General features: G+C 38.0%; 1 protein-coding gene across 1 annotated transcript in view; it reads left to right on the top strand.

Moving 5' to 3' along the window:
• The first annotated feature begins 777 nt into the window (after positions 1-777).
• NAMPT (nicotinamide phosphoribosyltransferase) overlaps positions 778-17,805 on the top strand; it is a 39,079-nt gene continuing 22,051 nt past the window's right edge. Inside the window, exons 1-5 of the mRNA XM_012812119.2 lie at positions 778-912; positions 1,547-1,650; positions 8,586-8,742; positions 10,449-10,552; positions 12,733-12,861. Coding sequence (XP_012667573.1) covers positions 1,594-1,650; positions 8,586-8,742; positions 10,449-10,552; positions 12,733-12,861 — 447 coding nt within the window. The 5' untranslated portion in view covers positions 778-912; positions 1,547-1,593. The remainder of the gene's footprint in view (positions 913-1,546; positions 1,651-8,585; positions 8,743-10,448; positions 10,553-12,732; positions 12,862-17,805) is intronic.

The raw sequence follows: 17,805 nt of genomic DNA on the forward strand, positions 1-17,805 counted from the left end.
TGAGCACCTGGGGATATCCCCCACTTCCTTGATCTTTGTCCTCTGTCTACCTATAGATGGTGACGACTGCCAATAACGTGCACTAACTTCAAGACAGTCTGGACCAAAGCTGCTCTTATTTGAAGAAGTCTCAGCATGCTTCCAACATCCTCGAAATAAATCTCTCGACCAGTTGATGGAAGTATTTCAGATTGCATGTGAAAACCCCACACTGTACCCCAGAAGGGCATTAATGTACATAGTTACCGTTCAATAAAAAAAAGAAAAAAAAAAAGAAAGAAATCTCTCAATTTACAAGTTACACTGCCCTCAGTGTAAAATGAGGCTTCTAGTAACTTGAAAGACAGCCTATAAAGGTCCTGTACTGGTTTTCATTAAACTGCTTTTTCCTGGCTACTTGTACTTTATAAAACCTAAATCGTAAATTTTTTTTAAAAAAGCTATTGAACGCGGGGACAAAGGGAATCTTAGTTTCTTGCAAAACGCAACCACGCGAGAGAACTGCGCAAGTCTTTCTCGGAATGATCTGTATTTGGGTGAAGTCATCAAACGTCATTTCTCTTCTTTATTTGGGGGTTGCCAACTCGTTTCCCAGAATTTAAAGACTATGACGATGATAAAAGTCAGTTTCGTTCGCTGTCAAAGACTTGGCCCGTTGCCTTTTGCTTCAGGCGATATTAAAGGTCAATTAGGTCTTGTCCCCTCCTTATCTGTGAGGACAGAATTCAACCCTTGCTTTTCAATGAGGCTATTTTCTCCGGGAGAGTCAAAACACCCCTCAGAGAATTAAAGAGCCTCTGCCACAGAGCCCGGAGGAGAGCGGGTGGCCGCTTCAGACTCAAGGGGCCCCTCAGACCTCACTCCTGCAGCGGGTGCGGAGGGTCAGCAGGGACCAGAGGGATGGAGACAAAAGTGAGTAACTGCGCTCTGAGGGACAAGGAGCTGGGCAGGGGGAGGCTCCTCGGCCCCCAGCCGGGTGGCGTGACTTAGGAGGACTCAGAAAACCGGCCAGGACTGGGTAGGACAGAAAGGTACCGGGCGGGGCCGGCGAACTGGCTCCTAGCGGGAAGGGCGAATATGGGAACGCCCCCCAGGCCCCGCCCCTCCGCGCCCGGCCGGGAAACGAAATCGAGGCGAGCTCCGGGTCACGCGGCGGGGCGGTGGGGCGGCCCCGCAGCCTCCGGCGTCCGGAGTTGGCGTCTGCCAGAGAGAGCGCGTGCCTCACGTCCTCCCGGCCCCACCCCCTGCGCGCTGCGCACGCGCAGAAGCGCCCCCCCTTCGCGTCCCGCCAGGGAAAGGGGTAAGGGCGGGGGAGCCAAGGTGGGGAGGCCGCCGGAGCTCCTGAGCTGCGAGCACGCGAGCACACTAGCGGCTGCCTCCGCCGCCGCCGCCCGCATCGCGTCACGGCTCCCGGGCCCGCCCTCCCCTGACCCCTCCCCTGACCCCTCCCCCTACTCAATTGCCCCATCCTCGCCCCACCTCCTCCGACCGAGCGGTGACTTAAGCAACGGAGCGCGGTGAAGCCCATTTTTCTCCTTCCTCTCAGCCGCGCCGGGGAGTTCGCGGCGCGCGGCCCCTGCACTCCGGCCCGAGATGAATGCTGCGGCAGAAGACGAGTTCAACATCCTCCTGGCCACCGACTCCTACAAGGTAGAGCTCAGGGCGGGAGCAGGTGACCAAGGAGGGGGGCGCGCTGGGGACGAGCGCGAGGCGGGGGCCAGGGAACGGCGGAGTCTGGGGTCCTGGTGCGGGGCGGCCCGGGGGGAAGGCGCTGGCGGGCGGCGGCGGTGGGATGGGGCAGGTGAAGCTGGCGCCGCAGTGGGGAGGAGGTGGGTGGAGGAGGGATGGAGGAGGGATGGAGGGATGGACGGCAGGAGGCGGGGCCGAGTTGGGCAGCTGCAGGGGCGCGGCGGGGGGCCGAGGCGGGAGGGACCCGGCTTCGGGGCTCCAGGCTCCGGGCTCGGGGTATTGCCGGCCAAGCTCACGCCCTCGCTTTAAGCGTGGCCTCTTGGCCGGGGTCTGGGTCAGGCCAGTGAATCCATGGCTGGAAGATCGGATCAGTTAGGTAACGGCCCGTGGGGCACGGTAGTGGAGAGAGGGAGCGGGGTTTTCCCTGCAGAGCTGAGTCCGGCGTGGTAGCCCCTTGCGGGCAGGTACATCCTTTCCAGAGGAAGAGGTGGGAGAAGTCTTGGTCCGGGCGCCGGAATAACAACGTTCCTTTGCGGCCCCGGTGGAGGACGCCTGTTTGCCCCCGGTAGCGGTGCTGGGTTGTCTGGTCCTACTCCACTGGGCTCGGTGACAAACTACTTTGCACCTAGCGATCACTCTTGCTCCTTACCCCTTCTTGCAGAGGCCAGTCTGCTGTAAGTCCCTTAGGGTCACTACGTGATTTCTGTGAAAAGGAAAGTGAAACCTGAGAAATTATAGGAACTGTACTTTTAAACCTGGAAAACTTGTAGAGGGGGAAATGGCACAGCATTGCGTTAATGTGCCTATTGAACACTTGTTTGTGTAGCTTCCACATTAATTTTATTTGAAACTCGCATTTGTAAAGAGAAGAAGGATTAGAGAAGAAACGAGCAAATGTTTTTTTCTCCTAGTTACAAATTATATGAAGTAAACTGGGCCATAGTTTGTTAAGTTTTGGTGGTCAAGACACTCAAAATAGATGTCAGACCAAAAACTCCACTTGGCACAAAGTAAATTTAGTTTTTACTTAAGCAGTATGGTGGTTTGGAATCTAATGGTCAAACATAGTACTATCATGTTTTGGGTCTTTGTTTTTTTGTTTGTTTGTTTTAACCTCCTTATATAGTCTGAAAAAGTATTTTACAGAATCTTTTTACTTAAGTTCTATTTTATCTATTTCTTTCCTGTTAGCTTAAGATTCTGTGGTACTTAGATGGATTATTTAAATTGAGCCAAGATTCATCAACAAGTAGTCTTTTAATTTTAAAGTAGAAATCTACAGTACTGAAAAATCCTAATACTGTCAAGTATACTTGATGGTACCCTTAATTATGGTCCTTTACTTGGCCTTAAAACCTCTTGCGTTCTCTTAGCTAAATCAGTGTTTTCATTATCTTTAATGGTGATTTTTAGAATGGTCTCATTCATAGTTTTATAGAATTTTTTTCTTAAATCTTTAGTAATTTAAAGGTTATTTTAGTATTAGCTTATGAAATGATTGAATTGTAAATGGAAAATGTAAATGGAGATTGATTAGTTTAAATTTTAAAAACAAAAAGTACTACAACTTTATTTGCAATTCCTCTAACAACCATACATCAGTTGCTTTCACATCAGTTTTCGGAGATGCTGTAAATTAGAATAGTGAATTACCTTAAAGAATTCTAATCTCCCAGCCAGGCGCACTTACCTGCACTATTAGAATTTGCACCCATTTAAAGTTTATTCTTGTTCTTTTCAAGTCAGGATGCTTTATTTCATGCCCTTTCTAACATGAAACATTGTCAGAATTTTAGTCTTAGTAAGATTTTTCATTTTTTTCCCCCAAAAATCCTCTCAAGAGGATTCAACAGGTTGATATATTTGATACCAATGGCTTATAGCAGTACACTAAAATAGATTGTGTATTCCATAATCACATTTATCTTTAAGTTTCATTTTCCTTACATTCTTAGTGGGCCTTATGGCCTATTTTCCATTTTTGTCTTTTTATCTTCTTAAGCTAAGAAGAGAGAAAAATGATAACTTGAGGTTAGAAATAATGCAACTTTTATTTAGAAATTACGTGAGAATGTTGTTACCTATCTTTATCAGTGTTTATAAACTGTTGGCCAATTAAAATTGAGAACTAACAGTTTTAGATATGTTGATGAAGAGGGGGAAAAAACTGTTGATTTCTTCTTTCTGAAACTGAAGGAAGAATAATTGATTGCTTAAGTACCGCAAAAAGTGCTTTTGCAGGTAGGTGATGTGGTGGCCAAGCACATGATGACATGTGGTAATTTTGTTTTTACTTGTATCCTCTTGAGGAGAGTCCAGAAGAATTTGGACTAAAGAAGGATCATTTGAGACATATATGCGTTTCTGTAACTCCATACTTTATTGTACATAAAAGGTAGGACTTAATAACAGAGGCAGAGTGGTCCTTCATTATTCATCCTGGGTTCTTGTTACAAATACAGAGAATGTTTAAGCTTATGTGTTAATCATTTTTATTTTCAAAATAACTTAACACAGAATTATATACTGGGTTGTATTACATTGTGCTAAGCCTGCTAGGGAAAGATGCATACGATTACATTCCAAATAACTATGGATCATTAAAAGATGCTTTTCTGTTCCTTTACCTTCTGTGTAGATATTGTTCATAATAAACTATAGCAGAGACAAAATAACACTTTTGAACGTTTTACCTATAGCATATTAAATGGAAGATGTCAATTGTGCTGTAATTGGAAAAGACGTGTAGTGCACAAAAGTAAGCTGTAAACAATTTATAATTTAAAGCACATTACATATGCAGTTATGGAGTGTGCTGTCCAGTGTAGCTTGTTATTGAGAACTCAGCATATTTTCAACCATCCATTTAATCAATATTGGAGACCTGTTGGGTATTATAAAAAGAAGACAAAGATGAATAGTCTCTTAAAATTATAGCATGGAAGAAAGTTGTTTTTGTTGTTTTAGAAGTTTCAAAGGGCTTTGTAATTTATATATGATGATTAGTCATTTAAGGCAGCTTTGTAAAAAAAGAAAATTTTGCTTCTTCAGTGGCAGAATAACAAATCTTAAACACTTGGGCTTTTTTTAAAGGAAAGATTTAGAGATAGATGAGAATCATCATATGGTCAAGTTAGTGCTGCATCAGGCTGTAGATTCCCAGTGTCTTCTCCTGAGCTGTTCCTGTTTTTCATATTTGCACATCTTTCACGGTTTCTGTACAGACATTCAGATGTGTTTGTGGTGGCTCCCAAAACAGCCTGATCCTTGTGAGGAATGGGGTACTGCTGCAATTTGTACCCAGGCACTACCTATGAATTCTTCTGATACATCTTTAAAGATATATGTGACATTTTTCATATACTTCAATTTTCCAGTCAAGTTTTGTATTATAAATTATAAGAAAAACTCGGACAACAGAAATTAAATCTTATAAATCATGAATATACTTCATAGGAAGATGAATTTAGGTCAGTAATAATTAAGATAGTGTTCTCATTGTGAGTTAATGTAATCTGGCTTGAAGGTGTGGCAAAAGAGGTGCAAGTTTTTAGAAACTTAATGCCAGGAGGTTTAAAGGAAGAGGCAATATGATTATAGATGGTTTTGCAATCTCTTACACTCTCCAAAATAATCAAAAATTCCTAAATCATATTTTTTCTTTCTATTTTTTTCTTTTTAATTTCAGATTAATGTGAGGATACAAACAACTAGGTTACAATATTTGCGTTTGTGAAGTAGAGTCCTTCTTGTAATTGTGTCCTGCATCCAGCAGGTGTGCCATGTACCCTTACATTGTGCCCATTAAGTGGGAGCACACCAATCCCCTCCCGGCTTCCCCTCTCCCCATTCTGAACTGAATTGAGCTTTTCTCTTACGCGGGCATGTATTAGATTGTTTACTAGCTTCATGTTAGTATTGAGTACGTTGGATATTTGGTTTTCCATTCTTGTGATACTTTATTGAGGAGAATGTATTTCAGAAAACATGTAAAATCTCCATCTTTTATGGCTGAATAGTATTCCATACATTTACCACAGCTTGTTAATCCATTCCTGGGTGGATGGGCATATGTGTTGTTTCTGCATCTTGGAAATTACAAATTAAGCTGCATTAAATAATCTAGTGCAAATGTCTTTATGAGAGAATGATTTTTTTTTCTTCTGGGTAGATTCATAGTAATGGAATTGCAGGATCAAATGGAAGGTCTAATTTGAGTTCTTTGAGGATTCTCCATGCTTCTTTCTAAAGAGGCTGTATTAGTTTGCAGTCCCACCAACAGTGTAAAAGTGTTCCCCTCCCCACATCATGCCAGCATCTGCAACTTTGGGACTTTGTGACATGGGCTATACATGGTGGTTAGGTGATAGCTCAGGATCATTTTGCTTTGCATTTCTCATGATTTGGGACGATGAGCATTTTTTCATATGTTTGTTAGCCATCTGTCTTCCCCAGAGACCTAAACCATATTTATGAATGATTATGGCTTCAAAGCCAAATAACAATGTATAATTTTCTAGGACAACAGATGGATTTTCCAGGGTTTGAGAAATCTTAGATAATACTAAAAAGAAGAAAGAATAATTTATAATTTTTGCATTTCTAGTAGAAATCTAGCTTTGAAGAGGCAGAAAATCTTAGCTAATGTAGGGCTAAGTGAATCATCTTCTGATTGCTCTCAGCTATTATAGGTAACAAAACTTGCCATGTAACCTTGCATATGTGATCCCATACTCTTACATACATCTTATTTTTTTTTAATATTGGTTTGTGATTATTTCTTAGCAGTTAAAAAGAGAAGTATTGGCTGGGCGTTATGGTTCACACCTGTAGTGCTAGCACTCTGGGAGGCCGAGGTGGGTAGATTGCTTGAGCTCACTAGTTTGAGACCAGTCTGAGCAAGAGGGAGACCTCATCTCTAAAAAATAACCAGGTGTTTTAGCAGGTACTTGGGAGCTGAAGCAAGAAACTTGGGCCCAAGAGTTTAAGGTCACTGTGAACTATGGTGCCATAGCACTTTACCCAGGGACCTGGAGTGACAAAGTGAGACTGTCTCAAAAAAAAAAAAAAAAAGGAAAAGAAAAATATAACTGAAAAAATGTGTTAGTAGTACCTCTTTGGTCATGTGATCCCATTGGTCAGCATTTCTTTCTATCTTGGAAAGACAGCCTATCAACCCTATGGGGTATCTAGAGAAAACTAGACTTTACTCTTCAGAAAGATTCTGTTCAACCTAAATGTGTCTCATACATTCTTTTTTTAACTCTCATACTTAGAATTAGGAACAGTTTTCCGATGCCTTTGCTTGGCCAACTCTCTGTAATGGAAGAAGCTGTCCCTTGTTACAAACTTAAGGCTAGAATCTTAAGTTTGTTAATCTTAAGAATGTTCTAAGCATTAAAATAAGACCAGTTATTATTATATAGTATGTAATAATTTTTAGAAACTTATATTTTGTGAAGTAAATTACATAACTGGGAAATCAAATTCTATTCAAAGAACTACATTTTTCTGTGTTCTGTGTTCTTTACCACACGTGCATTTGTGTTTAGGAAGCAAGAAAACCGTGCCCATTTAGAAAACATTTTCAGTGGTAAGGTTTGCTGGGTTCTGATCAGATATTTCCTATTTTGGCCATATCTAATGATAACCTTGTATTTATTATAGAACCATTTTCTCTAGTGATAGAAGTCAAAACAGTGCTAAAAACTTAATGTGATTTAAGAGCATCCTTTTTGTAGTTCACTTCAGTTTTGAATACTGGCAACTTTTTGTTAGTAGTACTTAACATTTAAAACTGAGCTCTAAAGGGAAGGAGGGAGAGCATGGAGGGTCAAGGGATAGGAGCGAGACACAAATATAAGAGAGTCCTTATCTAATAAAAGCAATCACTGTAACCTGCTTCTTTGTACCCTCAATGACTCCCCAACAATAAAACAAATAAAAAAAGACTGAGCTCTTGAATTTCCTACTTCATTCCTTCCACAGCAATAAAAACCATTTTATCTCACAAAATGGTGCCATTTTTGACTCAGTTGCTTAAGCAAAAGTCTAGAAGCCATTCTTAATTCTTCTCCATCATTATCTCCCACATCCAGTTGATCAGCTTTGTTCTCCTTTGCTTACAAAAATGCTGGGCATTTCTCTTCTCTTACCTGATCTTTGGCAGTAGCCTCTTAACTCCTGCTTCCACACTAGTCACCCTATAATCCATTCTCTACCTACCACCAGGCTGATCTTTTAAAAATGTGAGTCAGATCTTATTCACTCCAGCTTAAATCATGATGGCTTCTCCTTGCACTTCATATAAAATCCAGGCTCCTTGTGGTAGCCTAAAAGCCTTATGTAATCTTACCCTGCCTACCTCTCACCTTAACCACATACCCCTCCATCCCACTCCCATAGTTTGAGCACCAACCAGACTGGCCTTAACTTCTGCCCCTTATGATAGAGCATTTCTTGTCTCTGTCATTTAGGTTCTGCTCACATATCACCATCTTAGGGAGACTTTCCTAATCCCCCATGTTAAGTGATCTCCCAGGCTCCCTCTTGCCCATCATTGAGGATTGCTCAAGCAATCCTCCTGCCTCAGCCTCCCAGAATGCTAGGAATACAGGTGTAAGCCTGTATTGTGTGTGTGCCCCCAAGTAGCTCCTTCTCTATTTTCTCTAAGACCAAATGAGATACTTTTTCAGCTAGAGATGTGTATTAATATTTAAGTTTAGTCTGTTTGTTTATAAAATTTAACATTGTCCTAGAGTTAATAAGATACTTTTTATTCTGTATAGCAGATACTTTTTATTCTGCTATTCTAATCAATAACAAATAAGAAGTATAGTTTCTCTGATTTTGGAATAATTTCAAGCCTTTTTCTGTTATGATTTTTCTTTATGTAGGTTACTCACTACAAACAGTACCCACCCAACACAAGCAAAGTTTATTCCTACTTTGAATGCCGTGAGAAGAAGACAGAAAATTCTAAACTAAGGAAAGTGAAATACGAGGAAACCGTATTTTATGGGTTGCAGTACATTCTTAATAAGTACTTAAAAGGTATTACTTTTCCCAGTATATTTAAAATGCTGCATTTATGTAACATTTTATAATTTTTCCTACATTGTTATGTTCTATTATTTGAAATAAGTTTTTGAATAGTCTTAATTTTGACATTTACTCAATTATTTTAACTACTTTAGAAGTCTTTTGGACTTTTTTTAATCTGTTAATTTGTATTTGTTAAATCTTATAATTTTGTATGCATGCTTGATGGTCTGAGTATGATTAAGGTTTTCTGAAACTGATAAGTTTTGGAATAAGTTTAGAAAAGTCAGAAATTTTTGGAGATGCTGTGGTTTGTTAGTAGATTTAAGTCATTAATTCAAAGTATAGGATTTGTTACTGACCTGGAATTTGTTACTGACCTCATTTTGAATTATGGTAGCAATTATAATTAGAATATTTTTATATTAGTTTTACCTTAAAGACTTAATTTTTAAAACTACCTATGTCTATGAACTTAGTTTCAAATACATACCGAAACAGGAAAGTCCCCCAAATAATGTCTTTGCTTTTTTATATGACAAGCCATGTCTAGTTTCTTTTGTTGATGGTGTTTCTAGGTAGTTCCTAAACATTTATACAACTTAAAAAGTTTATCTCTGATCTTTTGAAATAAAAATAATCTTACAAGTGGATAAAGATTAAATTGAATTTTATGCAAGTGGCTACCTTTTACTATAATCTTGGCTATTTTAAGATCAGACAATTCAGATAGTGTTATACCATTGAAAAGAAAACCTAGCTAGGTATGAAAAATACTTAGGTGTGGCAGGAATACCCAAGATATTTCTTCGGTTGATTCTTTGAGACAGTTTTACTCTGTGCCCTGAGTAGAGTACTGTTTGGGGTCCTAGCTCACGACAGCCTCAAACTCTTCAGCTCAGGCAATTCCCTTGCCTCCTATTGTGGCACTTGCCACAATAATTCACTAGTTTTTCTGTTTTTAGTAAAGTTGGGGGTCTCGCTTTTTGCTCAGGCTGGTCTTGAACTCCTGAGCTCAAGTGAGCCATCACACTCAGCCCCCAAGATATTTTCTATAAAGTTATCAAAAACTGATGATGAACTTTAATTTAGTTCTATAGCTTAAAAACTTTGTAAAATATTATCAATTGTAACTAAAAGGTATTTATTGCCTGCTCTAAATCAGCATTATTTATAAATGGTTCATACTTCTTAACTCATTTAGTCTTCATTATCCTTTAAGTGGATACTCTACTGTTTTCCTCTCTTACTGAGAAATGCTAACTAAAAGTGTGTTTTGGTGGCAAGAATTTTGTAATTGTGAAAATTACTGGCTTACCAGCCCTGAAGATATCTGATTCTCTGTGAATAAAGGGAGAAGGTTCACCTGGTTGTGTAAGAAGCTTTTGAGTCACATTTGGAGAGTATCTAAATTAATAGAGATAGAAAAGACACATTTTAGAAGTTAATTTACTGTGATTTTTAAAAAACTACTATATAAGTAATTTTTTTATTTACACATCTGATTTTTAAATAAATGTTTTATGCTTAAAATGAGTGATTAGAAATACAAATTCTTTTTCTGACTCTGTTATTGATGCTAGTGGGTCATTTAACCTCTTAGTTCGTTTTTTAATCCATAGAATGTGTGAAATAACTAAAGATACTAATTCTGTGACAATTCAGCAACTGACAGAATGCCTGTAGAGCTGTAAATAATGACGTATATATTTTTTTAGGTAAAGTAGTGACCAAAGAGAAAATCCAGGAAGCCAAAGAGGTCTACAGAGAACATTTCCAAGATGATGTCTTTAATGAAAAGGGGTGGAACTACATTCTTGAGGTAGAAAAAGTTTCATGTTGAATCTATCTTGGTTTTGCTTTTAATTCAGAATTTCTTGCAAAGGAGATGAATAGAAGATTATATTATGATTACAATTCTTTTTTGTTGTACTTTGAATATAATGTCTGTTTTAGATGTTCTTTTGTTGTTGTTGTTGTTGTTTAGCAGGCCCAGGATGGTTTCAAACCTATCACCACTGGTGCAAGGGGTCAGTGCTCTAACCATTGAGCTATGAGCACCCAGCCATGGTTTAGACATTATTTTGAAAAGTTAAGAGTAACTTGATTTTCACACACACACACACACACACACACACACCAGTGATGAATCATTAGCATATAGAATCTACAGAAGTCTAAGTACTTAAATCTGTGATTTACACCCAGTGTGCTGCTGCAGAGTGGAGTGCCATGAGAGAATCTTAGACATGTCATGAAAATTTTATTTTTGAGATCACTTATTAAACTATTTTTGAAAGAAATTTAAAGCACAGTGAATATATTTCTTTTTTTAACTTTTTTTGTTTTTTTGAGCAATTTAAGTGTGCCATGAAAGTTTAACTTATAGGTTCAAGGGTGCTTGCTGTGAGATAAAAAAAAGTTGCAAAACACTGACTTAAATCAATTATATTTAAATAACTAGCATTTTTCAGAAATATAGTTTAATCCATTCCTGAAAATATGCTGTAATTAAGAAAGGGATGGTTATTGGATAATTTCAAAAAGATCATCCTTATGAAAATAGAGGCAGAGTGCCTCTTCCAGTGATTCTGAGAAATTTCTCTCACTGATTAGTTAGTATAGTTTGGTGTAGATTCATGAAGTTGATTTTCATTCTTTTATTCTTTATGGTATTACAATATGCATACCCAGTATGTTTTAATCCATTGCTTAAACTTCTAGGCATTCAAAGACATGTTAATTGAATTACAGAGTTGAATGACCTCTACTTGTTTTTTTTATTACAAAGATGATGGAGGAGGTCCCATATACTGAGGGTGGTGGCTTTGAACCCAGCCCAGGCCAAACTGCAACAAAAAATAGCCAGGTGTTGTGGCGGCGCCTGTAGTCCCAGCTATTCAGGAGGCTGAGGCGAGAGAATTGCCTAAGCGCAAGAGCTGGAGATTGCTGTGAGCTCTGACGCCATGGCATTCTACCGAGAAAGACAAAGTGAGATTCTGTCTCTTAAAAAAAAAAAAGATGATGGGAATAGAGTCTCTTGGCAGCTCAGATGTTAAGGGTTAATTTAAATCTCACAAATGAAAGTCTTTTACATTGTATGGGCTATCAAACCCAAGATAAGTAGAAATATTTCGTGCCCATAGTATAATACTGAGTTTTACTATTTGGTAATTTTCAATTTTGGAAAAAGGTAAGCACTCGGTGCTACTCTCTTCCCATATTTTATGTAAGGTCAGTAAAATTTGTGTGCTAACTCCTGTACTTGCCCCATTTCTCTTTTATGAAGTTTGTTGTGAGGATAAATACAGTAGTGAATTTGGTGCTATGTTTATTACTGTAATTCCCAGTGGCCAGTGTGGTATGCTGTTTGATTATGATCACAAAATCTTAGATAATTATAGGTTCCCTACAGATAATCTCATCTAACTCCATTTAACAGACATAAAAGCTGAGACCTAGAAATGTTAAGAAACTTGTCCGAGGTTCCTCAGCTACTTTTGAGTCCAAGCCAGAGTTTGGCAGTGTTCTTTTTGCTATATCATGATTCCTCTAGGGCCTCTCATTAATTTTTTCTTTTATTTAATTATTGTGTCCCAAATCACATAATTAAACTATTAGGATTTCTGAAACAACTTACCTTCCTAGCAAAAAGCCACAGCTTTTTTAACTTTCAGGTGGTGGTAGGAGGAGGTACAATTACATATCTAGTAACATACCTAGATAAATGCTCTTAGCAGATGCACTTAGCAACATTAAATTTAAAAATTTATATCAGTGCCTCAGTTGTTAATAATTTTAACCAACTTTATTTTAGGAGGTAAGGATATTCTGACTAGAGTAACCAACAATATAACCTTCATAAGTGTAGTTTCCTCCTATGACAGTAAATTTAGCTTCTGTAAAATGTGAAGATACTTAGTAGAACAGGTAATTGAGTATCCTCTGTTATATGAATAAATTTGTTATTTTCTTTTTTTTGTTGTTATTTTCTTCTACCAGAAATATGATGGACATCTTCCAATAGAAATAAAAGCTGTTCCTGAGGGCTCTGTCATTCCCAGAGGAAATGTTCTTTTCACAGTGGAAAATACAGATCCAGAGTGTTACTGGCTTACAAACTGGATAGAGGTGAGTTGTTTTTCATTTTTTAAATCTTAATTAACATTAATTGAAGGTGTAAAAATCATTGAACGGAGATTCTAGTTTAGAATTTGCTACTAATAAAGCTGTATAATCTCCCACAACTTACTTAACTTTTCCAGACCTCATTTTCCTCATCTATAAAATGACAGTTAAACTAAATAATCTTTAAGTTTCCTCCCAGTGAAGTCTAATGTTCTGAGATTTTATCTAAACCAAATTATTGAGAATTATTACTTTTAAATCTCAGTGGGTTTTTATCTGATTTGTTGCCGTTATAAAAATAGATCATGTTGGAGCAGAATTAGAAAAACAGCACAAGTAACGTTTCTGGTAACTTAAGACATTGTTCGATATTCTGGTCCAGTTATATTAGAAGAAACTGGTTTTAACTTTTAATAACTATTTCCTTCATTTTTTTCTTAATCAGTTTTGGTCCTCAGCTGTATCATCTGACATTTTTTAGCTCATCATCTAAATATAAAGATTTGCTATTAATACTGTTTTAATTTCTAAGCCTGAAAGGAAGGTACATTCTGGGCTTTAGGTTTATATTACAAGCCTCTTCTCCTTGTGTGTGTGCCTATCTAGTCAGGTTTACATAGTCAGTTTTGATAATAATAATCTACTTAGCTTCTCAGCAGTTTAATGCAGATTTTATCTGTAAGTGTAAATACCCTGAAAAATAAATATGAAAGTAATACTTTACTATGTAAGAGATATTTCTTTCGTTCATACAGCTGACTCTTAACTTACTGGTTAAACTAATTTGTAAAATAATACATTTGTGATTCACTTGTAAAAACTGAAAAAAAAAAATTAAAGGTCCAAGAATATGTGTGAAATTAATTTTGCTAAGTTGACAGAAAATTAAAAATATTCTTCTTAGACCTTTGATGGGTCATCAACCAATAATAAGGTAATAACAGGCTTAGATGTATAGTTGTATATGTTAAAGATGTGCAGTTAAATAAATGTTTTTAATAGTCTATACTATATATTAAAACTTTGAATTACTAACTCAAAGAAAAAGAATAAATCTCATTAGTTTTTATATAATTGTTAATATTATCTATACTGATAAATACTTGATTTTGAAAGGATAACACTACAAAAACACAAGAGTAGAAGAATTCCTGACTATATCCGCTTTTACCTTCAATGTGGAAAGATCCCAAACAGATGAATCTCATTCAGGAAATATATCATCTTTGGATTAACTGTTTCCGTATTTTTCTTGTTAGTTTTCTGACTGGGGATTTAGGTATAAGTTCTCACCCTTTCATGTAATCAAACTCTCCTAAAGCAGGTATTGACAGAAGTAGAGAACTAGGTACCATTCCACTTACTTCCTATACAGTGTCCTTTATTCTCTTCTGAAAATGAAAAACCCCTGGCCTTGAAAAGAAATTTTGTCCTTTAATCATTTACTGTTTTTGAGGTATTTTACTAAAAAACTATTATAAAGTAAAAAATTTCATTGGTCATCTTAAAACAGTAGTTTTTTTAGCAAATATACCAATGTTATTTTTAATGAAAGAAATTGTTGAGGCTCGGCGCCTGTGGCTTAGGTGGCTAAGGCGCCAGCCGCATACACCTAAGGTGGCGGGTTCGAATCCAGCCCAGGCCCACCAAACAACAATGATGGCTGCAACCAAAAAATAGCCAGGTGTTGTGGCGGGCCCCTGTGGTCCCAGCTACTTGGAAGGCGGAGGCAGGAGACTCACTTGAGCCCAGGAGTTGGAGGTTGCTATGAGCTGAGATGCCACGGCACTCTACCCAGGGGGAAAGCTTGAGACGCTGTCTCACCAAAAAAAAAAAAAAGAAATTGTTGAATATGGGATTGTTAGATTTTGTTTCAAAAAAGTAAGTAGGCCCTTGATTTTATTAATTTTTTTATTTCTGATTAATAGGAGGATACAGATGAGTAGGTTATGTTGTTTGCGTTTGTTAGATGAAGTCCATGTTGTAGTTCAGCCTTACACCCAAGAGGGTCTTAGACCCCTGAATTTAGTTACTTATAATCTGAAAAAGAGTTGTATCGAATTTACCTTCTTGCTGCTAATATTTATTATTTTAAATTATTTCAGTCCTGTGTGTTTTGTTTTGTTCTGTTTTGTTTTGCTTTTGCGACAGAGTCTCATCATATCACCCTTGGTAGAATGCCATGGCATCATAGCTTACAGCAACCTCAAATTCCTGGGCTTAAGTGATTCTCTTGCCTCAGCCTCCCAGAAGCTGGGACTATAGGCACCTGCCAAAACATCCAGCTATTTTTTTGTTTCAGTTGGCCCCAGCTAGGTTTGAACCCACTAGCCTCAGTGTATGTGGCTGACGCCGTAACCACTGTGCTACAGGCGCTGAGCCCTATATAGGTATTTATAAGTGAGGTATAACAATTTATAATCTTAATACTATATGTCCCTTATTGCAGTTTCTGATAGAGCCTATATTTGTTTTTAAAAGTGTGTTTACTCTGAATACCAAGTTTCCAGAATAGACTGGGGTAAAGGAAATTCATTCTAATCTTACCAGTCCCCAACCCCAAGTTTATCACCTTGTATTTGAAATCTGTTACCACTCCAAACAAACTTGTTACTTACAAACTTGAAGATGTACTTTAGACAGCTCTTGATTTAAAACATTTTAATAATAGCACTAAATAGTATTCCTTTCAACTACCTTTCCCAGTATGTTATAATATAAAACTACCCAGTAATACACTGAATTTTAAAACATACTAAAATTATTGAGTTGCTTTATTAATTTCAGTACAGTGCTAGAAGAAACCTTAGTCCTCTCCTGAGATTTCAAAACAAGTGTGAGAGAGCCTAAGAGTTCTGCAAAGGTGTCTAGACTTAGGAGGGGCCTGAAGAGCAAACATGTTAGGCTAAGCTTGCCCCTCTCTTCCACCATAAAACAAAGCAGACCCTTTCTGCTTTGGAAAAGAAAGATGTCTTTAATGCCAGTTGCCCTGATCAAATGTATGTCCTCATTTCACAGACAAGGAAATTGAGCCAGGAGAGGTGAACTGACAGGTGAACAGAGTAGCTGCCAGAACCATCTCTCATTCTTTGAATTGGTTATCCTTTGTAGTCACATTATAATAAACACTTCTGAAAGGAAATTTATAGGTCATTTACTTTACTTTTAGCTAATAATTATATCTTGATTTGTGGGGCCAGTTAATATTTTGGAAGTTTCCAGCAAGGCCTAGTTTATTAGACCTTGGACTAACCCAAACTAACTTTCCTTTTTTTCCCTTGCTTACACTTACAGTGATCTTTTTAAAAAGGGAGTGATTTTATTAAGAGTATAATTTAACCTGATTTTGTTGGACTGTGGAAAGGAAATGGTGATGTGAAGGATCACTGTGTCTGATAGTTATTTCTCTCCTTCTCTGGCATTTTTCGAGGGGTAAGGTTAATCTTCTACCTTTATAACACCACTAGTTTTTCACATTATGTTTCATATCTTTCTAATATTCCTGAATGATATCAGTACTTGAGTTGAAATAAAATGTGAGAGTTGATTGAAGTACCAGCTATGTACCAAAAGAATGCTGGGCACTGAAATTAGAATAAAATATGTCTCATTTAAAGGGCCTTTGAGAGGGAAGTGACCATTCTTAAATAACCAGTAATATCATTCAGAATTAGTGCTGATTTGGTGGCAGGAAAATAAGTAATTCTATCATGAAATCCAATAAAAAATCTTTTGTAAGGGAAGGAAGAGCTAAAGAAATGGCACAGTGTTCTGAGAATGACAGACAGTCCAGTGGGGACTGCAGCATGGCAGACACAGGGTGGGGAGAACCTGCAGCCATGTACAGTTCATGGGATGGAAACAGAACATTTTGTTCTGTGAAGTTTGAATTCAGTTCAGGCCATACTCAAGGATCCAGAAGGCCAGATTCCCCCCCTATAGAGGGCAAGATTGTAGAAGGCCTTGAATCCTGTATAAATTGATTCTCCACACACACACATACCCCCCCACGCACAGTGGATGGGCATTAAAGGCTTTTTAGGATTAGTGCAGTCTGAACAAAACTTGATTTAGAATGATATCCAGTGGCAATATGAGTAATAATAAAAGAGGCTAAAGATTAAAGGTAGCATAGTCATGGGCATTGGCAGTGGGATCAAAGAATAATTTCAGAAGCAGAATGGTCAGAGGTTGCAGGTGATTGGTTATAGAGTTCAAGTTAGGAGTTGAATCGGATTTTGTTTAGTAACAATCTACCCCAACACTTACTGGCTTTAAACAACCATTATTTCCTGTGATTCTCGTGATTGACTGACTAGTCCTCTACTGGTCTTGCTTGAACTTAAGCTGGGGTTCAGCTAGGGCTGGACAGTCTGTGATGGCCTCACTCTCATATCTAGGGCCTCAACTCAGATAGCCAGGACAACTAGACCTCACTCCATAGCAGGCTTCTTCACAGCATGATAGTCTGTGGCTGCTAAGAGAATAAGCGTAGAAGCTGCAAAATGTCTTGAAACTGGGCATTAGAAGCCACACAACATGACCTCCTCCGTGTTCTCTTGGTCAAAATCATAAGGACAATGAAGAAGCGAGGGATAAGGAAATAGATAGGACCTCTTGATGAAAAGAGTACGAAGCCCTATTTAATCAGTCACAGGAGTCTGAGGTTACAGGTTTATATTAGGCATCTTGCTGTGCCAAAGATGACTACATGGTTAAGTCCAAGTTAAATGATCTTTTTATTTGTTTTTACTTGCTTTATTTATTGATCATTTAGCTTGTATTCAAGAAGAGCTTATTTTATAACAATTAAGAAGTTAAATATCTTTTTGGTTCAGTCCAGACATTGCTATCATCTTAGCACTCCTTCTAAAACAAATGTGAAGTTGCTTCTTTTTTCTTTTCTTTTTTTCTTTTTTTCAGACAGTCTCACTATGTCACCCTTGG

The sequence above is a fragment of the Otolemur garnettii genome, unplaced genomic scaffold, assembly GCF_000181295.1.
Source record: "Otolemur garnettii isolate 467f Iridium unplaced genomic scaffold, OtoGar3 scaffold00005, whole genome shotgun sequence".
NCBI classification, from domain to species: Eukaryota; Metazoa; Chordata; class Mammalia; order Primates; family Galagidae; genus Otolemur; species Otolemur garnettii.